The sequence below is a fragment of the Talpa europaea genome (genome assembly GCF_964194135.1).
Source record: "Talpa europaea genome assembly, chromosome: 7".
Taxonomy (NCBI): Eukaryota; Metazoa; Chordata; class Mammalia; order Eulipotyphla; family Talpidae; genus Talpa; species Talpa europaea.
The window spans coordinates 70,470,393-70,497,342 of NC_140074.1; the positions used below are offsets into that span (position 1 = coordinate 70,470,393).

A 26,950-nucleotide genomic window follows, 5' to 3' on the forward strand; every position below is an offset into this window, starting at 1 on the left:
TACCACCAAGTCTGCTATTTCTTCCTTTAAATTATCTCATATCTGCTTTTCTCTCTCCCTTCACTATTCCATTCTTTGGGACCAGGCACTTAGCATTTCATGTTTGGATTTCTCCAGGAGCCTCATAACCAGGCTTCCTGCTTTCAGGCCGTCTGCCTGCTAGCCCTTCATTGCCAGTGTTCAGCTACTCTTTTTTGTTTTTTCATGACATATTGCAGCCAGGCAAAAAAGGCACAGCTTTGTCAAATATTGCCTCAGATTTCTCCTCCTCTTCCCAGTCTTTGTCTTCTCTAAGAAATTCTAAGCAGAACCAAAGATTAAAATGGTGATTAGAGGGCCTCCATGGTGGCACAGGGGGTTAAGTCTCAGCACTATGAAGTTATTGGCAGCCACTGTAGCATGAGATTGATCCTGGGCCAGGGAGGTGACCCACATGGCACAGCAGACCTCTCCTGTCTCGCCCACTACTCCCCTGAGCAGTCTATTTCAGTCAGTCTGCCTGTTCTGTTGCCCACTCTGTCTCTGGTGTATCTTCTCAACCCCCAACCCTGCACCTCCCACCTGTGCCCCAGCTCTTGTATGCATAAATAAATAAAATAAATCTTTAAAAAATAAAATGGTGATTAATATAATTCCACTCTAGCATGATTTAAAAGGCAAGGGAACACATGCCTTTTTTATAACTCAGTGCAAAAATTTTTTTTAAAGATTTGTTTCTTTACGCATACAAGAACTGGGGTATAGGTCAGAGGTGTGGGGGTGAGAGGATTCACCAGAGACAGAGTAGGGAACAGAGCATGCAGACTGACTGAAATACACTGCTGAGGGCAGCAGCGGGTGAGTCAGAAGAGGTTTGCTGTGCCATGTGAGTTGCTCCCTGGCCGGCTGGGGATCGAACTCGTGCTGCAGAGGCTGTGGATAGCTTCACAGTGTGGTGCTTAACCCCTTGAGCCACCAGGGAGCCTGAAAAATTTTTTTTAATTTATTTTTTTATTTTTATATTCCCCATACAGTTGCAACCCCCTGATTTTGACCCCAATCCCTCCTTTCCCCCCTCAAAGTGTGTCTCTGGTTCATAGTTATTTGTTGATTTTGATTTTTTTCTTTCTTATAGTTATTCTTTTTCCTGGACCCTTATTTAGGTTTTCTAGATTCCTGTAATGAGTGAGACCATCCGGTATTTTTCTTTCTTTCTGGCTTATTTAGCTGAGCATGATCCCTTCCAGCTCCATCCATGTTGCTGCAAATTGCATGTATTTATCTTTTTTGAATGCTGAGTAATATTCCATGGTGTATATGTACCACATCTTCTTAATCCAGTCATCTATTTTTGGGCATTTGGGTTGTTCCCAAAGCTGAGCTATTGTAAATAGTGCTGCTATAAACATAGGGGTGCAGGTGCTCTTTGGAATTGATGTTTCTGTGTCCTTTGGGTAAATACCTAGGAGTGGAATTGCTGGATCATATGGAAGCTCTATGTTTAGTAGGTCCAGAAATCTCCACACAGCTCTCCATAGTGGTTGGACCAGTTTGCACTCCCACCAGCAGTGCAGGAGAGTTCCTTTTTCTCCACAACCTGGCCAACATTTGTTGTTGTAGTTTTTTTAATATGTGCCATTCTCACCTGTGTAAGATGGTATCTCATTGTAGTTTTGATTTGCATTTCCCTGATTACAAGTGATGTTGAACATTTTTTCATATGCCTGTTGGCCATTTGCATTTCCTCTTTGGAGAAGTTTCGTTTTAGCTCTTCTGCCCATTTTTTGACTGGATTATTTTCTTTGTTTTTGTTGAGTCTCATCAGCTCTTTGTAGATTTTTGTGATCAGTCATTTATCATTAGTGTTGTGTGCAAAAAATGTTCTCCCAGTCAGTGGGGTTTCTCTTTGTTTTTGTTATTGTCTCTTTTGCTGTGCAGAAGCTCTTTAATTTGATGTAGTCCCAGCTGTTTATCTTTGCCTTCACTATCACTGCTTTGGGTGATGTGTCTGTAAAGATGTCTTTGAGGTTCATGTCATGTAGTGTTTTGCCTATATTTCCTTCTATATATTTTATGGTTTCAGGTCTTATGTCTAGTTCTTTAATCTATTTTTTGAGTTGGTTTTTGTGCATGGTGTGAGGTAGTAGTCAAGCTTTCATTCTTTTGCATGTAGTGACCCAGTTTTCCCAGTACCATTTATTGAACAAACTTTCTTTACTCCAGTGCATATTCTTTCCTCCTTTGTCAAAGATTAGTTGGCCGTAAATCTGTGGGTTTATTTCTGGGTTTTCTATTCAGTTCCATTGATCCATGTGTCTGTTCTGGTTCCAATACCATGCTGTTTTGATTATTATGGCTTTGTAGTATAGTTTGAAATCTGGGAAAGTGATGCCTCCATTCCCTTCTTTTTTTTTCAGGAGGGTTTTGGCTGTTCGGGGGTTTTTGGTGGCTCCATATAAATTTCATCAATATTTTTTTCTATTTCTTTGAAGAATGACATTGAAATTTTAATTGGAATAGCATTGAATCTGTAGATTGCTTTTGGTAGGATGGCCATTTTGATAATGTTAATTCTTCCAATCCATGAGCAGGAGGTGTCTTTCCATTTCTTTGTGTCTACTTCTATTTCTTTTAACAGCGTTTTATAGTTTTCTTTGTATAGATCCTTTACTTCTTTTGTTAGGTTTATTCCCAAGTATTTGATTTTTTTTTTTGTTTCAGTAATAAAAGGAATGGTTTTCTTGATTTCTTCTTCAGATTTATTGTTTGTGTATAGGAAGGCTACTGATTTTTGTGCATTGATTTTGTATCCTGCCACTTTACTAAACTGATCGGTTAGTTTAATTAGTTTTTCTGTGGAGTTTTTGGGGTTCTCTATGTATATTATCATATCGTCTGCAAATAGTGATAGTTTGACTTCTTCCTTGCCTATTTGGATTCCTTGTATGTCTTTCTCTTGTCTTATTGCTCTGGCTAGGACTTCCAGTATTATGTTGAAAAGCAGTGGTGAGAGTGGACATCCTTGTCTTGTTCCAGATCTTAATGGGAATACTTTCAGCTTTTCACCATTGAGAATGATATTGGCTGTGGGCTTGTCATAGATGGCCTTTATGATGTTGAGGTATGTTCCTTGTATCCCGATAATTTCAAGGGCCTTTATCGTAAATGGGTGCTGTACTTTGTCGAAAGCTTTCTGAGCATCTATGGATATTATCATATGGTTTTTATATTTCTTTTTGTTGATGTGTTGGATTACATTGATTGATCCAAAAAATTTTTTTAACCATTTATTTTTATTTATTTATGATACAAGAACTGGGGTGTAGGTTAGAGGTGAGGGGGGTGAGATGATTCACCAAGGACAGAGTGGGGAGCAGAGCAGGCAGACTTACTGATATACACTGCTGAGGGGAGGAGCAGGTAAGACTGGAGAGTTCTGCTGCGCCATATGGGTCGGCTCCCTGACTGGGGATCGAACTCATGCTGCAGTGGCTCCAGATTGCTTTATAGTGCTGAAACTTTAACCCCTGCACCACCAGGGAGGGCCTCAGTGAAAGATTTTATGAAGAAAATAGGATTTTTAATGGAGTGGAGAAGGAAATGTAACAGAATATTTTATTTAAGTCTTTATACAATCAGATGCTCCCAAAATGTTATGAGTCATTCCTGGGTGGGCAGTGGTGAGGGGTGGCAGTGGGAACACAGAGGTACTGGGGAAACAGGCCAAGTATACTGGGGAAACAGGCCAAGTACTAAAAGCAATGGGAAACACTCACTGGGACCTTTTTGGCTTCCTAGGGAGGTGCTGGTCCAGGCTTGGATGGAGTAGATACATGAAAAATGGGTTCACCTGGAGCTTGAATCATCATAAAGATAATTGTACCTGGTCGCTTCTCCTGAGAATTCCTTCTGTGGAGTCACTTGCTCTCTGTGGAGTCTCTTCTTTGCAAAAATTACTTGACTGGGCTTTCTTTCACAGTATGACCCTCACAGTATGGTACCAGTCCAACTTTTAGACTATTACTTAGGCAGGTAGGGAAGAAGCTGAGATTTGATTTGAAAATAGTTTACATTTTTAACTTAAAAAAGAAAATTATATATAAATTCAAAGTAAAAACCCTTGCCCCTTTAAACAATAATAGCGATTCTTTGAGGACATTGAATATTATGAGAAGGTGGACTGGACCCAAGGCCGAGACTACATTGTGAGCTGCTGCACGGAGCGGGAGGAAGGTAGGGAGGTGGATGGGGGTGGGCTACATGTGGGGTTTTTAGGATTCTGTCTCTTCCTCACTGGGATAAAAGAAATAAAGCAAAATTTTAATCAAGTTTTTATTTGCCTTCAATAAGTTTCACTCTGTTTTTCTTTATACCCTGTCTCCGCTTCCCTTGTATACAGATGTTGAATTTGAAATACAGCTTCTCTGCTTTATGTTGTCTAGCTTTCCATGGCTGTTCTCTGCCCTCTGTTGGCAGTTTCTCTTGGACCTTTCTGTCGTGTGTGCAGGAGATGATCACATACAGTGAGAGCTTTTTCTGCAGATCAGATCTGCCAAGCAGAGAGAAGGTTGGAAGGTCATTCATTATTCTGAAATCCTATAGACCTGGCAGGCATGGTCTAGTGTGGAACAAACCTGAGGGGCCACAATTAGCTGAGAAAGCAGGTTAAGTTGTGAAAATCTTTAGTACTGAACTCAGAGTCAGTTTGGGGCACCAGGCCCTGTCTTAGAGAAGATTAGCGTGAGCTTGATTCTCATGGCGGTCTCAGAACTCAGCAAGGGTCTTGAGGATCCTCTGGCCTAAGTGTGACTGGGATTAGCATTTCTTTTCACTAAGGAACAGGGTAACTTGGAAACCATAGAAGTTTCTAGTAGCTAGCTAATTTGCTCCTTGAAAGTTTAATCCCTTGGAGCTTGGAAGGGATTATGCTCAGTGAAAAAAACCAGAAGGAAAAAGAAAACTATTGGATGGTTTCACTTATAGGAAGAATGAAGAGGAACCAAATAAGAGATCAGGAAAAAAAAATAAAAAACCCAAAATTAACAGGCAACCAGAGATCAGGAAAAAAAAAATAAAAAACCCAAATTAACAATCAGAGATATTCTGCAGGGGAAGGGGAGGGTGGGGCATCAAAGCAGGGGAGGGAAGAACACAAGGGACTATGGTGATGGTGCATGGGTGAATTGGTTGGAATTTTATGAGGACTACAAAGGAACAGAGAAAGCATACATTGTACAAAAATGAACAATGATGCAATATATATATAAACAAATAAATTCATTAAAAATAGAAGTGGGCCTCCCCAGTGGCGCAGCGGTTGAGTGCTGGGCTGCAAAGGTGCCCGCAGCCTCTGCAGCACCAGTTCGATCCCTGGCCTCTGGCGAGGGTCCCACATGGCGCACAGACCTCTCCTGCCTCGCCCGCTGCTCCCCTCAGCAGTGCATTTTGTAAGTCTGTCTGTTCTGCTCCCTGCTCTGGCTCTGGTGAATTCTCTCACCCTCCCGTGCTTCTGACTGTACCCAGTGCTTGCATAAAAAATAAAATAAATCTAAAAAAAAAGAAGAAGAAAGTTTAATCCTTAACATAATTTAATCTGGCCATAATATCTGCCTGCTGTTCTCAGCAGGTTTCCCAGTATGTTCCTCATACCAGGACTTTTGCCCTGGTGAGAGCCTCCTGCCTTCCTGTACATTTAGCCTGACCAGCAGAACTGGGCACCAAAATAATAGCCCCAAGAACAAGGAGGGCTGGGGATCCCACAGTCCTTAATATTCAAATAATGATATCATGTAGTTGAACTTGTCTGGGAGTTTGGTAGTAGTGGAGGCTGGTCTTCACTGAGGTTTGCAGGTGTTTTAGAGATTCATCTGTGTCTTTGGTAGCCATTACTCTCTAAAAGAGATTTCATGCATGCATTTTGGTCCCATGAGCCAGCAGAATACCTGAGAGACCAGAAAGCCTGGATTCTAGTCTCCATTCTGGAGGGGAATATTACAAAGTCATATGGGATTGGAGGAGAGGGACAGGGGACAGCTATGTGACATTCCTCTCTGGGATTCAGCTTTCAACTATTTTAAAATAAGGGATTTGAAGAATACACTTATAAGATCTCTTCTAGTCCTGACATTCTGGAAAGAGTGTATTATTTTGGATCTGCCTTTCTCAATAAGCTGTGTGTAGTTGCTTAAAAAGCATTACAGATCTTCCTTGATTTACACCATTATAAACTGCAAAATATCCTAAATCAGAATGCTTTTCATACTCCTAACCTACCAAACATCATAGCTCAGCCTAGCCTCCCTTAAGTGTTCTCAGAACACTTACGTTAGCCTATGGTTGTGCAAAATCATCTATCATAAAGCCTATTTTATAAGAAAGCATTGATTATCTCATGTAACACATTCACTACTGTATTGATGGCGAGCTTTGGGACAGTTGCCTGGCTTCTCACCATTAATACACCCTCCTGATGACATGACCGACTAGGAGCACTACAAGAGAACATCCTACCCAATGTTGCTACCTGGGAAAAGATCAAATCTCAAAATTCAAACTACAGCTTTGCAGGGTGTGTATCGATTTCATGCCATCTTAAAGTTAAAAAAAAAAGTAAGAGAAACTTTACAAGTTGAACCTTTGCTAAGGTGGGGATGGTCTGTAATTTGGTTGACTCCCTCTAAAGTTATTGTCATGTGTTTCTTCATATTATTCTGTCATCCTTGTGACTGTTCTAGCCTTCTTTTCTTTGCTCGGATTGGATGAAATTCCTCTTCATTAAGTGTCAGGAGCTGCAACTGGAGTTACTGCCACCATGTTAAAGAAGGATATGACCTGGGCCTCCCTGGTGGCACAAGAGGTTAAGTCTCAGTGCTACGAAGCTATCCACAGCCACTGCAGCACAAGTTTATCCCAGGCCAGGGAGCTACCCACATGGCACAGCAGACCTCTCCTGTCTCTCCCGCTGTTCCCCTCAGCAGTGTATTTCAGTTAATCTGCCTGTTCTGCTCCCCACTCTGCTTCTGGTGAATCTTCTCACCCACCGCATCTCAGACCTACACCCCACATCTTGTATGTATAAATAAATCTTAAAAAAAAAAAGAAGGATCTGTCCTAAGGCTTCCATTTCTACTGGGCTTGGGGCAAGAGATGTTGTCAGGCGGCTTGTTTTTGGCTTCTGCTCCTCAGAGACTTCAGCTGTATGAGCCTCAAAGGTAAGGGCTTTATCGTATACTTTTTCTTTTTGTATTCACTCCTTACAGCTTGTTCAAGGCAGCCCTTGTTCAATAAATCTGCCTAGGAATAAAATGGTATTGTCCTTAGTTTTCCCCCAAACCACTAGGTGTCGCCTTTGTCTCAGAGAAACTACTCTTGCACCCCCTGTATGCACGCCCCCCCCCTCCCAACCCAAGAGCTCTCCCAGCTTCTTGGCGCTGTGATTTCTAGAGTAGTGACTTGAAGGAGCGGGACAAATTGTGGCTCTCAGCTAGGGGAGGAGAATGAGTTTATGTGCATGGCCTTCATGACAATTTGAGCAAGCTCCCCAAGGACCTATAGCAGACCCTCCCAGCAACCGTGACATCATCCCCCACAAGCTGTTACTCAGATCAGCACTACAGATAGGGGCTATTTGGGGTGAGCTTTCTAGGTGGAACCCAAGGGGGCTACAAAGGACTCCCATTACCGGTGGAGTGGTCTGCTTAGTTAGCCCGTGAGCTTTTATCACGAGCAAGCCTGTGCAGTGCAGGGAGACAAAAGAGGCTGTTCCTGGCCCCTGCCCTTGAGCAGATGGTGTGGTGGAAGCTCAGTGGAGTTTGGAGGGGCTCTGAGGACAAGGGAAGCCCCAAGAGGGGCCTGGGGACAGAAAGAGGGCTATTGGAGGACTTCATAATCACCGAGGAGAAAAAGATCAGCCATCGTGCCGAGCCCCTTGCTCCAGAGGGGCCTGTGCTGGGGAGCCGGCCTGTCTGCTGGTGAGGGAGTGGGGGGTCCCGGCACTGGGCGGGGTGGTGTGGCTTACCAGCTAGAGGAGGACTTGTGGAGATACGAATAATTGGGGGATCCTGACTGCTTCCTGCAATCTGAAGTGTTTGAGGGATTCAAAGTGTGTGAGAGTTAAGAGAAGGAGCCCCAAGACCACCAGAATAGGAGAAGCGGAGGGGACAGGCCCTCAGCGGGGGACGTGTGAGGTGTACACAGCCAGGGGGGTCGGGGGGGCTTGGGGGGCACAGGGTGGGCCCTTAAAGTGAGGGACGCCTGGGAACCTCGCCGGCCTGAGAGGCCCCGCGGCGGAGACCCCAGGTGCCCCTGGATGGGCTGGAGCCCCGGGAGGTCCCCGGGCGCCGGGCGGGGGGCGGGGGGAGACGGCAGGCGCCGGAGGGTGGGGCCGGGAGGGGGAGGAGCGGGGCGCGGGCGGGCGGCCGGGGGGGCGGGGGCGGGGGCGGGCGGCCTGCCCGGGGAGTCACTCTCGGCCGCCGCCGCCGGCGCAGCGAGCGGAGACGGGCCGGGCCGCGGCGACCTGACCTGGACGTGCGGCGCGCGGGGCCCCGGCGGGGGCGGGAGGAAGCGCGGGCAGCGCCGGCCGCCGGGCCCAGGAGCAGCGGCGCGGAGAGGAGCTGGGACACGGGCGGGGCCGCCGCCGCTCCGGATGGGACCAGCGCCCTGGGCCCGTTAGTCAGGCAGGAGCTGGAGGAGCCGGCCCGGGAGATTCACCCCGCTTCCCCTCCCCTCCGGCCCAGGCCTCGCTTTGCGCCCCGCCCGCCCATGGTCCGGGTCCCTCCGCGGCGCGGCCCCCTCGCCCCTTACCCCCTCGTCCTCCTCTTCGCAGCTTTGTGCCCTCCGAGCCCCTTCAGCTGTGGGGTCCCCCAGTCCTTGTCTTTGTACCAGCCCGCCCCCCACCCCCACCCCCACCCCATCCCAGTCTCGGGTCTCCTTTGCCTTCTCCGCTTTAGACCCATCAGGCGACTTCACCTCTCGCTGTCCCCATCCCGGGGGCAGCCCCCCTTGGTCCCCCCCTCCCTCCGCCCTCCTCTTAGCCCTCAGTGTTTGCCCTAGGTCGGTGGGCCCACTCCTGCCCACCCCCTGGGGCTTCCTCCCGTCACCCTCCTGGGGGACCCCCGCCACCTGGTATCCCAGCCCACGGGCTGGTCTCACTTCTCTTCCTACCCTCTTCCTCCAGTTCCAGGCTTGGGCGGTGGTGCTGGTGCCTCGCCTGTAGGCCAGAGCCGCCCCAGGTTCGCGGGAAGGTGGGGTGGCTGCTTTCTTTCTCCCCATGGCACTGCCATCCCTCCTGTTGTTGGTGGCAGCCCTGGCAGGTGGGGTGCGTCCTCCTGGGGCGCGGAACCTGACGCTGGCGGTGGTGCTGCCAGAACGCAACCTGAGCTATGCCTGGGCCTGGCCACGGGTGGGTCCTGCTGTGGCACTGGCTGTGGAGGCGCTGGGCCGGGCACTGCCCGTGGACCTGCGGTTTGTCAGCTCTGAACTAGACGGCGCCTGCTCTGAGTACCTGGCACCACTGCGCGCCGTGGACCTCAAGCTGTACCATGACCCCGACCTTCTGTTGGGCCCGGGTTGCGTGTACCCTGCTGCCTCTGTGGCCCGCTTTGCCTCACACTGGCACCTTCCCTTGCTGACGGCGGGCGCTGTGGCCTCTGGTTTTGCGGCTAAGAATGAGCATTATCGTACCCTGGTGCGCACTGGCCCCTCTGCTCCCAAGCTGGGTGAGTTTGTAGTGACGTTACACGGGCACTTCAATTGGACTGCCCGGGCTGCCTTGCTGTATCTGGACGCTCGCACAGATGACCGGCCTCACTACTTCACCATCGAGGGCGTCTTTGAGGCTCTGCAGGGCAGCAACCTCAGTGTGCACCACCAGGTGTATGCCGGCGAGCCAGGGGGCCCTGAGCAGGCCACCCACTTCATCCGGGCCAACGGGCGCAGTGAGTGTGGCCCAGGCTGTTTTAGGGTCCGGGGAGGAGGGTCCTATATCCCTGGAACTCAGCATGGGGAAGCTGGAGTTGGAGGAAGGAGTTGAGGAGCTGTATGTGGTGGTTGGGGTCAGGAGGCACATGAAGACTGATGCCTTGAGCGGGCTGAGGCTTTATGTGAGGGGAGCTTGTGGGGGTCATAATCAGAGGTAAACAAGGACTAAGATGGCATGGGGGTGGTGCTTGTGTCAAGGGAGATTAGGGGAGTATTGAGTTTGGGGAGCAATGTGTGTGCCCTAGAGTAGTGAGTGTGATTAATGGTTACTCCAAGGTGGGTGCTATCTGTGAGCAGAGACTTCTCAGTCTGGGGACCAAGACCCTGTGGTGGCAGGATTCCATAGTGAGGATTCCATAACTGGGCTTGGGCACTCAGGCAGATTTGGTTGGGAGAGACAGGTTAAGCTCCCATGGAGAGAAATTCTGAGCCTTCAGTGCCTTTGAGTCTAGGGAAAGACTGAGCAAAGAGGGGGAGTGAGGAGAACTGGGTGGGGAGCAGCAGGCAGAACTCTGGGAAGAGGAGGGACTGGAGGCCAATAGCTTCCTTTCTCTGGGGGCTGGAGCCAGGCTCTGACTTGGGCCAGATGGTCCATATGGCCCCAGGGTACTTGGGACTTAGGCTCTGAGGGGAGGGCTGGAGTATCTGCTGATGGGCGAGAAGGCCCTATCCTCCTTGTTAAGGATGGAAATGCAGATGGTTCAGAGAGGGGGACGTTTGGGGATCTGGAAACATTCTCAGGGTGTCCCTCTGTTATGTACCTGCTCCCAGTTGTGTATATCTGTGGCCCTCTGGAGATGCTCCATGAGATCCTGCTTCAGGCGCAGAGGGAGAACCTGACCAATGGGGACTATGTCTTCTTTTACCTGGATGTCTTTGGGGAGAGTCTCCGTGCAGGCCCTACGCGCTCTACAGGCCGGCCTTGGCAGGACAATCGCACCGGGGAACAGGCCCAGGCTCTCAGAGAGGCGTTCCAGGTATCATTTGAGCCAAACTTGAAGGAGGGGAATGAGGGCCTACTTTGGAGATTCTCTGTCTCTCACAACACCCCACAGACACCCTAGGAACCGGGCAGGAAGAGCGAACCGCAGGAGTGAAATGAACAGAGGAGTTCCAAGCCTAGAATCATTCGCCTCTGCTTCCCTGCTTTTGTGACTCTTTTCTCAGTCAGATTCTCAGAAGCTTCTGACAAATTTCCCTCCCAAGGCCCCCCAAACACTGACATTCCTGAGCGCCAGTAGTAAACGACACTGTGGAAGAGAAAATTTCAGGGAAAGATATGGTCCCTGCCCCTGGGAGGGGTTTCCTCTCTCTGGAGAGACGAGGTGCCATTGTGGTTCAGTTAAGTACAAGTGCAAGAAAGGCTGTGACTGTGTGCCCTGGAACTGACACTAAGGGACTTGCGTGGCTCAGAGGAGGGAATGTCGTGCGGGCTGGGTTTAGGGAAGGCTTTGTGCAGGAAGTGAAGCTCCATTGTGACGTTAAAGACAGATGCCATGTTCCTAGTGGGAGGTGGAGAGGATCCAGGGCTCCTCCTGAACAAATAGAAGAAGACAGAATGGGCATATTTGGGGAACCAAAAAGGTACTGACAAGAAAGAAGGGTTCACTGGAAGCAAATACAGGAAATAGTGATGCAGAGGTATAATTGGAATAATGAGAGCCCTGAACCTAAGATTAAGGGATTGGACTTGACTGTGGGGTCTTTGCAATTTTTTTTTTTTTTTGAGAAGAAATATAATGACAGAATTGAGCTTGGCTTAGGAGACTCAAGGGAGCGAGAGCACCTGTAATAGGCTAGAATAGAGTGAGGTGATGTGAACTTGCGCCAGGGCGACCATAGCAGGCCTGGGAAGAAATGGACTTAATCTGGAAAGACAGTTGATGTGACTGTTCATTTCACGCCTCTGCTCATAACTTTCAATGATTTATTTCCTACAGATGAAAATCCCAACCCCTAATCATGACATTTAACATTTTCTACATCCTGTTCTCAGTGGACTCCTGCAGTCTTATTGCCTAGTGCTCGCATATGGAGTGCTCCAGGAGGCAAGACCACTCTCAAACATGCCAGCCCCTGGGCCTCCCTGTCCCCCCTCCTACTCTTGCTCCTTCTGTCTGGAATGCTTTTCCTTCCCTCAACCCATGTCTCTCTTTCTCAAAATCATGCCCATGCATTATTATCTGATTCTCGCACCAATTTTTCATATCCCTCCTTTCCGTGCTGTGGTTCTTTGAGTCTAAGTAGAGCTGTATGGGGATTGGGCTTGGACGCCATCTTCTCCGATGAGGAAGGTTTTTTGTGGCTGTGATGGTGTATTTGGTTGTGACTGACGAGTGTGTGCGTGACTTAATGCCTAAGTAAGAGTCTGTGATGATTGCACTTGAATGTGGGCAGTGACAGGATAGGTTTTGTTTATAACTTTTGCCTGAAACAAACTCTTCACTTTGTTTGGGTTATGCTTGCATGTTCTTTAAGGTCAGACCAGCTATTTTCCCTTCTAGGAAACAATTCCTGAATCCCTGAGTTTACTGAGTTTCCCACTCTGTGCTTAACTTTGTCTGCTGTAGAACTGGCCACATTATTCATTTGAAGACTGACTCATTCTGTTACCTATTTATGTCCTAGTCACTGTGTTAGGGTTGTAGTGGAGAGCATAACAGAGGTAGTACCTGCCTTTTGGAACATACATTTAGTAGGATAGACAGGAAGTAAACAAATAAGCAAATAAATGCAAACATAGAACAAATTATTAGAAGTCTTATTGGAAAACAAAAAAGAATTGAGTTGGTAAGAGGAGACAGTGCACTTTTGCCAGTGTGACATTCCCAGATGGGAGGACTCCATAGCTTTCTGGGCCCTATTATTTTTGAGAAAGAGACACCTCTTTTTCTTGTGTGAGATTTTCTAGCAGCCAACAGAGCCCAGTACTTAGGGTAGAGGGAGGACAGCACTTAGGGCAGGGGGAGGAGGGACCTAGTTCAGCTAAAAATTAGCTATAAAAAATCATTCTCATCTCTCCCATTCACTGTTAATGTTATTCAGACTGAAAAACTAAGACTTTTTGCTTCAATACCAGAGAAGGGGAAATTGACAAGCAGGAGTATGCTGAATGGAAAATCAAGACTTTGGGGTGGGGTGGGGGTGAAGGGGATATGAGGTATCCTCTGGTAAAGCTACTCTCACCCTTTACCAATGCTGAAGCAGGGCAGGGGGTGAGGGAGGATGGCGGGGAAATTCTGAGCTAGAATCCAAGAATGAAAGAGTAGAGAGTTCTTATGTCCCAGAGATACCAGACCAGCCTGGAAAAGGTGGCAGTGGATGTGAGGAGTCCTTGATATAGGTACCTGAGGCTTTTCCAGGAGGGTGTCATGCTCAAGGAGAAGGTCCTTGTTCATGCTGGCTAATTGCTATGGGGAGAGGGGCTCTGAAATGAAGCATGGTGATAGTACTTCTCTCTCTGTTAAACCATCACTGGTCAGGGCAGGGATCATGCTCATCTTTTTTTTTAAATTTATTTTTATTTATTTATGCATGCAAGAACTGGGGTGTAAGCCAGAGTTGTGGAGGGTGAGAGGATTCACCAGAGACAGAATGGGGAGCAGATCAGGTGCATCCACTGAAATACACTGCTGACGGGAGCAGCCGGTGAGGCTGGAGAGGTCTCCTGCGCCATGTGGGTCACCTCCCTAGCCAGGGATCGAACTCATGCTTCGGTGGCTGGGAATAGCTTGATAGCACTGAGTCTTTAACCCCTGTGTCACTGGGGAGGCCCCATGCCCATCTTTGTGTTCCATGTGGCTGGCACACATCTGTGCAGTTGAATTGGGTCTGTGTTGGGGAGACAGGGATAGGACTAGGAATTATCTGGACAGGAATAGACCTAGCAGGAACGACTGTAACCCACGATGATCAACCAGGATAGGGAAGAAGCAGATACCACAGAACTCAAGAAGCAAATGGCCAGGCCCTGAGGATCCAGAGGTCCATGATGTACAGTCGGGGGCTGTGGGGTCAGCAGCCCAGCAGAGGTCACAGCCTAGATGGTCAGCATGAGTGTGGGTTACAGATGGGGACACCTGCAGTGAAAAGCACTAAGCCAAGGACTGTGTAGGGCAGAATCTCTTCCGAGACACCATTCTGTGTCTGTTTTGGCCACAGCTGGTGCCTCTCATGGTGACTGAGTCTCCGTGGGTCTCAGTGCTGGTGTGTCTGCAGGCAGAGACAGGCACCTCCTGCCCTTGCACATTTCCAAGGTGCATTCCTGGCTTCTAGCCACTGCTGAACCCATTTGTGGCTGCCTTTGCTTTTTAAAAATTTTCAGCCTGGGTTTCACTGCGAAATGGGACTCAATTACCTACCATCACCTTCTGGCGGACCTCTTTGGCTGATCATCCTCGTCTTTTTATTTTTATTGTTCTCTGTTTTTGCAGTAGCTAGTAACCACAGCAAAACAGTATAATGTAGCAGTTTTGGTGTTTTTTTTTTTAAAGATTTCTCATGCTTTATTTATTTATTTATTTTTCCTTAAAGATTTATTTATTTATTTATACAAGCACTGGGTACAGTCAGAAGCGCGGGAGGGTGAGAGAATTCACCAGAGCCAGAGCGGGGAGCAGAACAAGCAGAAGGACCGAAGTACACTGCTGAGGGGAGCAGCGGGCGGCAGGAGAGATCCGCGCGCCACGTGGGACCCTCCTCCGGTGGCCGGGGAGCAGCCGGGGTGGCCAGCTTCGCAACCCAGCGCTCAACCGCTGCGCCACCGGGGAGGGCCAGTGTAGCCGTTTTTAAAACGTGGTCTTGGGATCCTGGGGGCACCTGAAATCCTTTTATAGGGGGAATCATGAGATCAAAACTCTTTTTTTTTTTCATTTAAATTTTATTTTTTATATTCCCCATACAATTACAACCCCCTTATTTTGACCCCAATCTCTCCCCTCCCTGCCCCCCAACCCCTATAGAGTGTCTCTGGTTCATAGTTGTTTGTCGATTTTGATATTTTCTTTCTTATAGTTATTCTTTTTCCTGGTCCCTTATTTAGGTTTTCTAGATTCCTGCTATGAGTGAGACCATCCGGTATTTTTCTTTTTCTTTCTGGCTTATTTCACTGAGCATGATCCCTTCCAGCTCCATCCATGTTGCTGCAAATTGCATGTGTTTATCTTTTTTTAAAAAATCATATTAAGATGTTATTTGCTTCTCACTCTCATTTTTTCTTCATTTTTTTAACATTTATCATTTTTTACATTTTTTAGACCATATTTTCTCCCCCCCAGCCCCTCAGATTGAGTCCCCATAGAGTTTCCTTCCCCAAGGCACCCATGCACCATCACCACAGTCCCCTGTGCTCCTCCCTCCCTCCCTCTCACCCCTCTCCCTCCTCCTCCCCTGCAGTGTGTCTCTGGTTTATAATTGTAGGTTTTGCTTTGTTGTGTTTTGTACTGTTATTATTATAATTATTTTTTACACGATGTCTTATTTGGTTCCCCTATATTCCTGTTATAAGTGAAACCATCTGATATTTTTCTTTTTCCTTCTGGCTTATTTCACTGAGCATAATTCCTTCTAGCTCCATCCATGTTGCTGCGAATGACATGAGTTTATCTTTTTTGATTGCTGAATAATATTCCATTGTGTATATATGCAACATCTTCTTGATCAGTCACCTATTTTTGGGCATTTGGGTTGTTTCCAGGTTTTACCTATTGTAAATAGTGCTGCAATAAACATAGGTGTACAGGTCCTCTTTTGAATCACTGTTTTTGTGTCCTTTGGATAGATCCCTAGTAGTGGAATTGCCAGATTATATGTAGCTCCATTTTTAGTAGACTGAGGAACCTCCAGACAGTTTTCCACAATGGTTGGACCAGTTTGCACTCCCACCACCAATGTAGGAGAGTTCCTTTTTCACCACATTCTCGCCAACATTTGTTGTTGCTTGTTTGTTTGATATGTGCCATTCTTACTGGTGTAAGGTTTTATCTTAGTGTGGTTTTGATTCACATTTCCCTGATTATATGGGATGTTCAACATTTTTTCATATGCCTCTTGGCCATTTGCTTTTCCTCTTTGGAGAAATGTCTTTTGACTTCTGCCCATTTCTTGACTGGATTGTTTATTTCGTTTTTATTCAGCAATGTGAGTTCTTTGTATATCATTGCGATCAGTCCCTTATCAGTTGGATGGAGTGCAAAGGTTTTTTCCCAATCAGTGGGGTGTCTCTCTATTTTGGTTAATGTCTCTTTTGCTGTGCAGAAGCTTTTCAGTTTGATGTAATCCCAGGTGTTTATCTTTGCCTTCACTATCACTGCTTTGGGTGATGAGTCTTTCACTCTCATTCTTTCATGAATGTTCCAGTGGAGTTTTCTACCAGCTGCGTGATACGTGATGATGTCATCACTGTGGCAGCTCCGGGAGATGTGTTTTCTTGTATTTTAAAATTTTGTCTGTTTTAACTTTTAATACAATAAATATTGACAATGTAATTCAAATAACCAAAATAATTTTTGGTAGTATAAAGGATTTGTAAGACTGGGAAGTTTGAGAACTGTTAGCTAGTCTAGTAAACAAACAAAGCTATAGAATTATTACATTACAAAAGCATTAAAAAACATCAAAACCTATCATTAGTCTTTATGTTGAAATATAAATTGTGTTAAACCTGTCTTTTCCAACTTTTTCACATTGTTCATCAACAATATCTTTCCTCCTATTTTCTTTTATTCTTGGAACAGGTGTTACTAAGTGAACCCTCAGTCCCTTTCTGTGCCCCTCTTTCTTTTTTTTTTTATCTTGCTTGAGAGTGTGAGAGTATTAGAACTTCCAAATGTTGCTGTAAGAATAATTACATCATGAGGGCAACTCCAGTGTGTATCTGTTAGGGACTGACTTCATTATTTCCTTTGCAATATTTCCCAATGAATTGATATGCGTTCTATCTAGTAGCACTATGGTCTACTTGACTTTTTGTAATGGGAACTAACAGAACTGGTAGAAATGACTGTATCTTAAGGTCTCATTTCACAGAGTCACATTTAACAAAATATAATTATGATCTGAAGTCTTATCCTGAAGTTGCATTGCTGGTCTCAATCCTAGTGGCGGCCTGAGACTGGCATGTACATCAGCTAGGGAAGGAGAAATGTGTGAGGCCAGGGGAGTCAGGCAGGCACCCAATGAGGGCCAGAGACATGCTGACTTGTAAGCAGTAAGATCATGCATGGCTGAAACCACAGGTGTCATTTCCCTGCCGAATGTGTGTGAGAGTGTGACTGTGTGTTTCCTCTGGGACACATATCTACTATTTAGTGACATGTAGGATTGTGCCCATACATGGGACAGGGCTGCTTATGGCAGGTACTCTACGTATGTTAAATGGATGAGCTCACAGTCTTTCACAAATGGAGTCACATCTGTGTTTCTGTCACATCTGTGACACCCCTCAGGTGTCAGAGGGCCTGAAATCTCTTTCATTCACTCAGTGAAGGCTCTGTCTTCCACTTGGCCCAAATGAAAATGTAAACACTTTACAGATAACGATCACAGTAATTAACACTTCAGGAGAGGAGTTGTTGATCAGCATTGTCCTTGATAATGAACAGACACCCAGAAAGGACGGGGACAGAGGAACTGAGGCAGCCTGACAGGGAGGCCTGGGTGGTATCAAGTGATTTAGGAAGACAATGGGCTAAGCTTGGGGGATGAAGTTGACTTTATCTGTTTCCAGGGTCCTTCCCAAACCACCCTATCTACCTTTGAAGGAGGACTGCCACTCTCTCCCCAGATGTATTGAACATGTGGGGCTTAGCCTTCAGACACACCATGTGTATTTCATTGCATGCATGTTTCACATTTGCCTCTCCTGCTTCCTGTCTTCCCCTAATGCCCATCTTGAACCCTGTTTACTTCTCCCCCTCCCATGTGCTGTTGGTACAGACAGTATTGGTGATCACATACCGAGAACCCCCCAATCCTGAGTATCAGGAATTCCAGAATCGTCTGCTGATAAGAGCCCGGGAAGATTTTGGTGTGGAGCTGGCCCCGTCCCTGGTAAGTAGCTGTCTCTTTCCCTTAGAGCTGGACCCGGCTTTGAGGAAAGACTCTTCTCCCCAACTTAGCATCATGCCTTGGCTGTGGAGGCAAGGGGGCTGTCTGCTACTGGGGTGGCGGGGTAGGAGGGACTGTTTACCTTCATCAGGGTATTTCCTTCTGTCTTACTGCCCAGCTAGGTAGGGATGTCACCTTAGGAATGAGAGGAGGTAGAACAGGGGGCTGAGGGAGGGGTCCCTTGCAGAACCTTTGGAGGGCATTGCCAAAGTTACCACCCCCAGATGAACCTCATTGCTGGCTGCTTCTATGACGGGATCCTGTTATATGCTGAAGTCCTGAATGAGACGATACAGGAAGGGGGCACCCGGGAAGATGGACTTCGGATTGTGGAAAAGATGCAGGGACGGAGATACCACGGTAATGGAGGGCTTCAGATGAGAGTCCAGAGGTCTCTCAGGCACGGGAGTGGAGTGGGAAGAATAAAATACAGATAATAGGGGAAGGAGGGAGAGTTAATAGGGGTCAAAGAACATGGCAGAGAGGGACACATATTAAGAATAGGGGCAGGGATGGACTCTGAAGAAGCTGGAGGGACTGGGGGAATAAGAGAGGGGTCTAGGATAGATCTCTAAGGAGAGTTCTTTCTCCTTCAGGTGTAACTGGACTGGTTGTCATGGACAAGAACAATGACCGGGAGACTGATTTTGTCCTATGGGCCATGGGAGACCTGGATTCAGGGGACTTTCAGGTGATGGGGAAGGAGGCTGGGAAGAGTGTGGGCCCCGAAAATCCAGCTTTCAAGGGTTCAGCGGGGTGGGGGGTGGGACAGAAACAAAGGTACTAGAGGTAGGGACTGATTTTCTCTGTAGCCTGGGTGGGTGGTAGCCTGAGAGAAAAGCAGTCAAATAGATGGGGTTTGGAAGAGGCTCGGGAGCAGGCCTGTGGGCCTAGTTTTCTCCTTCTCGCAGCCTGCAGCCCACTACTCAGGAGCCGAGAAGCAGATTTGGTGGACTGGGCGGCCTATCCCCTGGGTGAAGGGGGCTCCCCCCTTGGACAATCCCCCCTGTGCCTTTGACATGGACGACCCATCCTGTGATAAAAGTGGGTGTGTGCAGGGACTGGGAGCAGTCCTTCCTCCCTTACTCTCCGTTCCTTCACTTCTGCCTCACTGACTCCCCCACCCATAGCTCTATTTCTGCCTCTACTTCTACACCCCCTTCCTTCTTCCCTAACGAAATTTGTCTACTCCCTGTGCCCTGAGCACTACCCCTCTCCCCATATTTACATCTGCACACACAGTCTTCCTCAGGGCCCCCCTCTCCCTACAGCTCCGCTTTCAACCCTGGCAATTGTGGCTCTGGGCACAGGAATCACTTTCATCATGTTTGGTGTTTCCAGCTTCCTCATTTTCCGGTGAGTTCTGGCTCGCCACTCCCTCCGTTCCCATCGCCTCACAGTCTTCTCACCGTCTAATGGGGTGGGGGAGCCGGGCTCTTAATCTGGTGCTTGTCACTAAGACTCAATACCTCCCTCTCTCACCTTTCTCCTTAACTGTCTTCTAGCCTAGGTATTATTTCCCCCACTTTTGACTGTAGATTAGTGATTTCGAGTGGGGTTGGATAAGGGTAATGCGCATTTCCATGGATGCTCCCATTTTAAGAAAGAATTTTGACCTTCAGTCTCTGTGATTTTAAATGCGCAAGGGGCATTTGTCCTGAGTCAGACATGTAGAGAGGGCATCCTTCTCTCTCAGTCCTGCCTCTCGGCTGTAGCAATTGCAGCTTCAGGAGCTGTAGGGAAGTCCCTGCATCCCCCCTGTTGGCGTCTGGGGTGGTAGGATTGGGCTTGCCAGTCAACTGAGGTGCGCAGTCCTTACAGAAAGCTGATGCTGGAGAAGGAGCTGGCCAGCATGTTGTGGCGCATTCGCTGGGAAGAACTGCAGTTTGGCAATTCAGAGCGATATCATAAAGGTGCAGGCAGTCGCCTCACACTGTCACTGGTGAGCCCATGTCTCAGCTGTCCCTCTGCTTCCCTCCGAGTTCCTGACCTTTCTCTCCCTGGACCTTTCCCAGCACACTGGCCTGTAATGACAGCCCCTGCCCTACCATCATCATCTAATGTTCCTTTCATCCTTCCGTCTCCATGTTGCCCTTGGCCCCAGCGGGGATCCAGTTACGGCTCGCTCATGACAGCCCATGGGAAATACCAGATCTTTGCCAACACCGGTCACTTCAAGGTGAACAGTCATCCCGCTTGTTCTGGTCCCCACCATTTCCTCCTGTCTCATCCCCATCTGCCACCTCTCCCATGGACCTCTGCCCCTCGTCATCCTCTCTGTGCCCTCTCTCTGCCCAGCTCAGCTCCTGGATGTCCCCACAGTTCTCTGTGCTTCCTAGCACCCGGAAACTCCGTCTGATATTAATTTCTCTTTTCCCCTTTCACTCCCACCATCAGGGAAATGTCGTTGCCATCAAGCATGTGAATAAGAAGCGCATTGAGCTGACCCGGCAGGTTCTGTTTGAACTCAAACATGTATGTAGAAGGCAAGGGTTGAGGGTCAGGGGGAAATAAGGATGGGAAGAGGAAAGGGGAAGGCTATCCACAGTAAGATTGGCTAAGAGGACCAGGGATTTATTTACAAGTGCAGGCAAAATTTAGAGCGAGGGCCCCCCCTAAGTGGTATGTGTCTAGTTCTTAGTTCTTTCAGTCATCTTTTCCTTTCCATTGTTTTTGTCAGATGAGGGATGTTCAGTTCAACCATCTCACTCGCTTCATTGGTGCCTGTATAGACCCTCCCAACATTTGCATCGTCACCGAGTATTGCCCTCGTGGGAGTTTACAGGTAAGGGTGGAGATGGTTGGCAGAGGCATGTGTGTGAGTGATGGGGGACCCAACGTGATCCTGATGCCATGGAGGTGACAGCTAGTAGGACTAGGATAGTCACATAAGCTATTTCGTGTCACTACCCAGGATATTCTGGAAAATGACAGCATCAACTTGGACTGGATGTTTCGTTATTCGCTCATCAATGACCTTGTAAAGGTGAGTCTTCTGTACTCCTTCTGAGTTCGTCTGCTTCAAAATGCTTCTTTCTTTCTGTCTGTGCTTACAGTTTCTCCTCGTAGTACTCTGAAAATCCCATTCTCTCCATTTCCTTTATGCCCGAGTTTGGGTAATAATGGGTACAAAGGGGGCCTGTACAGAACTTTTGTCTTCCTGCTCCAGATCTTACAGATTTCTCTTCCATTATCTTTCTTTTCACCTCCAAGAGCTTATATTAAAATCCCTTAGCAGGGAAAAAGATGAATGGGCTCTTCAAACATATTTATCTCCTGTTTTTTTCTCATTATTTATTCTCTGACCAATATTTGGTTTATCTGATCTTTTGTTCGTAAAAACTGAAAATTAAAAGAACGTTTACAAGGAAATCTAAGAGAAACCAAGGAAAATGATACTAAACCTTTGGTATCTGACAACATACTAGGTGTCAGCTATCTTCACAGGTCCTGTGTTTTTGGAGGTGGACATTGGAATCTTGCATGGTGGTTAGTGTAGAAGCCAGTCCCATGGCCAGTGAGCTGGCCTGATGGATCTCCCATACAATGCCTGACGCTGGCTTTGTTTTTTTTGCTGAATTCTCATGAGGTTATTAAAGATTTTTTGTGTGTGTGTGAAAGTTTGCCATCAAATGAGAAAAAATATTTGGCAAAGTTGATGTGGTGTTCAACTATGGGTGTGATGATAAATATAAGAAAAACATGACTCTGGAGAGAATAATAATGGATGGGAAGGAGATAGAGAACAAAGCCAGAAGCCTATCATTTCTATATTCACTAATTTGGAGATAACCAAGGATTTTGTGGATAACAAAAGGGATAAAAGGGAAGAAAACTAAAATTATGAATTGTTTAGGTCTGGACCTAGACTTTTAGACTGTTTAGACAGAGCTTTTTCAGTTCGAATATAGAACCCTGTGTCTTTCTCTGTGCCCCTTGACCTGACCTGGTGAGCAGGCAGGGTTTCCCTGATGGGAAGCACCACTCTGCCCACTTAGGACTGCCTTTTAGTCTTTCCTTGGCAAAGGTTCCCTCCTCTATGGCCCCATAGGGCCAGAAGTTTCCATTTTCTGTGTTGGTTTGCACTGTCTTCTGCTTTTGTCCATTTTCCAGGTTTTTCTAATACACTATTTTCTCTACTCTCTCTCTCTCTGGTCTACATGTCCTAGTAGATTGCCTTCACCCTCTCTCCAGATTTCCTGCTTAAATATGACTATATGTTAAAGTTTACAACTGGTTAGTCTTCCCTGGTGCATCTAACTACTCTTGATACCTGTGTCTCAAACCATGTCTTGCTAATGAGTGGCTACGAATTGGAGAGCACCATGGGTCATATCTTTCTTGGCATTCCCCTCATAGTTCTGCTCCCTTCACTACTCAAGACAATTGACTACTTTGTAGTGTAATAATTGATGACTCTCTTTATCCCTTTTCCTAAACATTTTTCTATCTCTGGTACCGGGGTGCCAATATATTGCTTCTGGCATTAGGAAGGTATGACTTTCCTATTCTGCCTGCTTCCTTGGGTGGAAATTCTGCAAAGACTGTCCTCCAAAATTAGTTTATTGTTTTTAAGGTTCCAAGATCTTTGGCTGGCTAACACCCACCTTGTGGAGTGGTGGTAGAGTTCTTCCAATCCTACGACTTGATCTGTATTCTACAGGGCATGGCCTTTCTCCATAACAGCATTATTGCATCCCATGGGAGTCTCAAGTCCTCCAACTGTGTGGTGGATAGTCGTTTTGTGCTCAAAATCACAGACTATGGCCTAGCCAGCTTCCGATCGACTGCTGAACCTGATGACAGCCACGCCCTCTATGCCAGTGAGGCCTTCCCCCTGAGCCCACTTTCATATTGCTCCTCTGGCCCTGGTGATTTCCACCGAGGGAGGGTGGGAGAGGGAGATGTATTGACAGTAATACGAGGAGCATTATGGGAATAAGCCCAGGTGGGCTTGGGGGTATCCTTTTTGGGGACCTGGTCAGCCTGTTCCCTCTTTTCAGAGAAGCTGTGGACTGCCCCAGAACTGCTCAGTGGGAACCCCCTGCCAACCACGGGCATGCAGAAGGCTGATGTCTATAGCTTTGGGATCATCCTACAGGAGATAGCACTTCGGAGTGGTCCTTTTTACTTGGAGGGCCTGGACCTGAGTCCTAAAGGTAAGTGTCAATCTACTACCCATGGGCTCTTCTACCTGGGGAGGGGGCCTCTGTTCTTCATCTGAGCCCTTTATCATCCTCAGAGATTGTCCAGAAGATCCGAAATGGTCAGCGGCCCTATTTCCGGCCAAGTATTGACCGGACCCAACTGAATGAAGAACTAGTTTTGCTAATGGAGCGATGTTGGGCCCAGGACCCTGCTGAGCGACCAGACTTTGGACAGATTAAGGGCTTCATTCGCCGCTTTAATAAGTGAGAGGGCATGAGGGCCCAGGGACGCCCAGGGATAGACGCCTCATCAGTCTTAGTGGATGAGGTGTTGCCGTTGGGGCAAAGTGTGGGTTGGGTAGGAAGTCCTGGGAGCCTTGAGAACTTTGCAGCAGGTACCATATCCTAGCCTCCCCCTCCAGGGAGGGTGGCACCAGCATATTGGACAACCTCCTGTTGCGCATGGAACAGTATGCCAATAACCTGGAGAAGCTGGTGGAGGAACGCACACAGGCCTATCTGGAGGAGAAACGCAAGGCTGAAGCTCTGCTCTACCAAATTCTTCCCCAGTGAGCCCTTTGTCACCTTTCCTGAATTTCCCTTTGGTGTTCTGCTCTGTTGGGTTCTGCCTCACCGAGCTCCTGAGAACTTACCCCTAGCCCTTAGAACTCTGCTTTGTTCCATCTTGCCACACTGTCATTCCAGCTAGAGACTGTTTTTATTTTATCTCCAAATGAGCTGTGCTGCCTTCTTTCTGGCTTCCCATTCCCTCATCTCAGACCACCACCCTTTGCTCCAGTGAGTATGTATGGAACGATCCCAACTTGAGACATTTAGACCCTCCCAAGGTCCCACCACTTGTAGCCCTTACCTTGTGCTAGGCTATAATGTCTCCCCAGCCACCTTCCTGCTTCCCCAGCAGGCCACACTCTCCTTTCCTTTCTCTCCCCCTCCCATTTCTCTGAATTTGGCTCAAACTGCACCATTGCTTCCTAGTTCAGTGGCGGAGCAGTTAAAACGGGGAGAGACGGTACAGGCCGAGGCCTTTGACAGTGTGACCATCTACTTCAGCGACATTGTGGGCTTCACAGCTTTGTCAGCAGAGAGCACCCCAATGCAGGTGAGAGCCCCGGGTAAGAGGTAGGGGCCAGGCGCTTGGGACTCAGGGGAGCTGCTCTCGGGTACAGGGGTGCTTGGAACTAGGATCTGTTCCCTTATCTTGTGACAGCTTGTGGGTTGAGAGCTCTTAGGATGTTGGGCGTAAGTCTCAGGGCCTCTACTTTCCCATCCCTGTTAGGTGGTGACACTTCTTAATGACCTGTATACCTGCTTCGATGCCATAATTGACAACTTTGATGTCTACAAGGTGAGAGCTTCAGCTACCCTTCCACTGAGACTTGATCTCCCTGAACCCCACATACCTTATCACCCCTGTGGTCAGTATCCCCCTGGGTCTCCAGCGTCCTAGTGTAGACTCACGAGGCCCTGGCACTGTGCTTGTGTACTGCAGTCTGATTTCTCGAGAATTCACAGGCTTCCCTAATTGGAACCATCGCAAGATTTAGCCCCTAACTACCACTTTTTGCCTGGGGAATAAAAATACAGCCCACCCATCTTTTCTCTCTATTCCCTCAAGGCATGGAAGAATCATATAGGATGTGGGTACAGAATGATTTGTTGGGGGTGAGGGACAGTATATGTCATCAAAGTTTTTTTTGTTGAAGTTAGTGAGTTGGCAGAGGGTAGGCTTTATTGTACTTGGGAGTAAAAGCGATTTGGATTTGAATATTGGCTTTGTTGCTAACTGGGTGGCCTTGGGCAAGTAACACAAACAACCTGAACTGTGGATGTTTTATCTGTAAATTGGAAATAACAGGTTTATTATGGGAAGTGCCTAACATTGTACAGGTGATAAAGACCCACTCCTGGCTCTTCCCTTTGGACTTACTCTGCCACCCTGTTATTTCTGTAACAAAGAACTACTCATAAACCCTGTACCCAGATCCACCAATTGTTTAGTGTCTCCTGTTTTTTATTTAAAAAATCTACCTCTATATCTATATGGTTATTAAAAAAAATATTTTCTGAACCGCGTAAGTTTCAGACATCGTGCCATTTATTCCTAAATGGTGTCTAGTCTCTAAAGACAAGGACATTCTCTTGCACAGCTTCAGGATGACTAACAAGTCAAACACCTGCTGTCTTGTCTTTTGCAGTTTAGGCCGTCTGCGGCCCACATCGCTGGGCTTGCTTGACTTCCTCACCAGCCCCTGTGCTCCTTGGGTCAGCCCTGTTTTCTTGCTTCCTCCTTCCTGACAGCAGAGCCTCTTTGTCCACCACTGTCTTACAGGGAGGGCTTCCATTCATTCAGCAGACATTTACTGAGTACTTGCCAGGTGCTGGGGGAAGGAGGATTTAAAGGTTTCCTTGATACCCCTGTCCCCAAAGAGTCTCAGGACCACTGCACTTATTTTCTAGTCTGTGTTCCCCCCACGATAGTTAGAAGTGACCTTTTAATTCTCTCAATCAGGTAGAGACCATTGGAGATGCCTATATGGTGGTATCTGGTCTCCCGGGCCGAAATGGTCAACGCCATGCTCCAGAAATTGCTCGTATGGCCCTAGCATTATTGGATGCAGTTTCTTCCTTCCGCATCCGCCACCGACCCCACGACCAGCTGAGGCTACGCATAGGGGTCCACACAGGTAAGGCTGACTCACACTCCAGCCCTAGCATCTGCTTTCCCCAAGCTCTCCAACCTGTTTTTCTCACAGGGCCCGTCTGTGCTGGGGTGGTTGGCCTGAAGATGCCCCGCTATTGTCTTTTTGGAGACACAGTGAATACCGCTTCCCGAATGGAGTCAAATGGTCAAGGTGAGACACTGGCCCTCAACCCTAACTTTAGCCTCAATCTGTGTACCCTTTCTTCTTTTCAGAGTTCCCCCTTACTCTCAATTTGAGCGGGGACTATTTCCGACTGCCCTCTCCACGGGCATGATTTAATTCTAGTGTATATACATTGGGATGATCGAGAGCCCCTTGAGGGGTGGAGGTTGGGTAAAGCACTCTCCAGTACCACCAGTTCTTCTGCTGCCTTTTCTTTGAGTCTTCTTTTTCCGACCCCCCCATCTCACCCCAGCCTTGAAGATCCACGTCTCCTCTACCACCAAGGATGCTCTGGATGAGCTAGGATGCTTCCAGCTAGAGCTTCGGGGTGATGTGGAGATGAAGGTGATGGAGGGGTGGGGAGGAGGTCATGGAAGGGGAGGATAAAAGTGACTGTGGGGGGGCTATGGAGGAAGAGAAGGAGATAAAGGGACTACCGCAGGACAATCTGAATTACCTACTTCGCCTGCTTCTAGGGAAAAGGAAAGATGCGAACTTATTGGCTCCTAGGAGAGCGTAAAGGACCTGCTGGACTCCTGTAAACCCCATTTCTTCCCCAATTGGACAGTCTCCTGCAGCTGGTACCTGGGTGGGCAGTGACCACCATCTCTCCACATACCAGAAACCAGCATCGTTACATGAGATGGAAACCAATGTGCACAAACACCCTACCTTGTATCAAAGTTGTTGCCCTTTGCAGCTCAGTCTTGTACATATCCCCCCACCCCTTCTCTTGCCTGGTCCCTTTCCTCCCTCCATTCTGTAAATATCTGTATCTAAACCAGAATATTTTGGCCAAATATAGAACAACAAAAAAGTCATGGTGTCATAGTCTGGGTTAGGGGCAACTCTCAG

The 26,950-nt window shown here is 47.5% G+C and overlaps 1 protein-coding gene across 3 annotated transcripts; it reads left to right on the forward strand.

Moving 5' to 3' along the window:
* Window positions 1-9,247: 9,247 nt before the first annotated feature.
* Window positions 9,248-26,637, forward strand: NPR2 (natriuretic peptide receptor 2; the record flags this gene model as incomplete). Of its 3 annotated transcripts, none has more annotated exons than XM_084238610.1 (21): window positions 9,248-9,914; window positions 10,729-10,934; window positions 17,893-18,006; window positions 18,288-18,423; window positions 18,660-18,754; window positions 18,975-19,107; window positions 19,335-19,419; window positions 19,876-20,005; window positions 20,168-20,242; window positions 20,461-20,538; window positions 20,744-20,848; window positions 20,978-21,049; window positions 22,727-22,886; window positions 23,067-23,222; window positions 23,306-23,474; window positions 23,633-23,779; window positions 24,207-24,330; window positions 24,508-24,576; window positions 25,741-26,083; window positions 26,349-26,440; window positions 26,572-26,637. In XM_084238610.1, the coding sequence occupies 21 exons, from the start codon at window positions 9,248-9,250 to the stop codon at window positions 26,635-26,637; spliced, it is 3,222 nt and encodes a 1,073-aa protein (XP_084094736.1). The 3 variants fall into 3 exon arrangements, with proteins under 3 accessions (XP_084094736.1, XP_084094737.1, XP_084094738.1); XM_084238611.1 differs by having other exon boundaries at window positions 19,885-20,005; XM_084238612.1 differs by lacking the exon at window positions 20,168-20,242 and having other exon boundaries at window positions 19,885-20,005.
* Window positions 26,638-26,950: the final 313 nt, after the last annotated feature.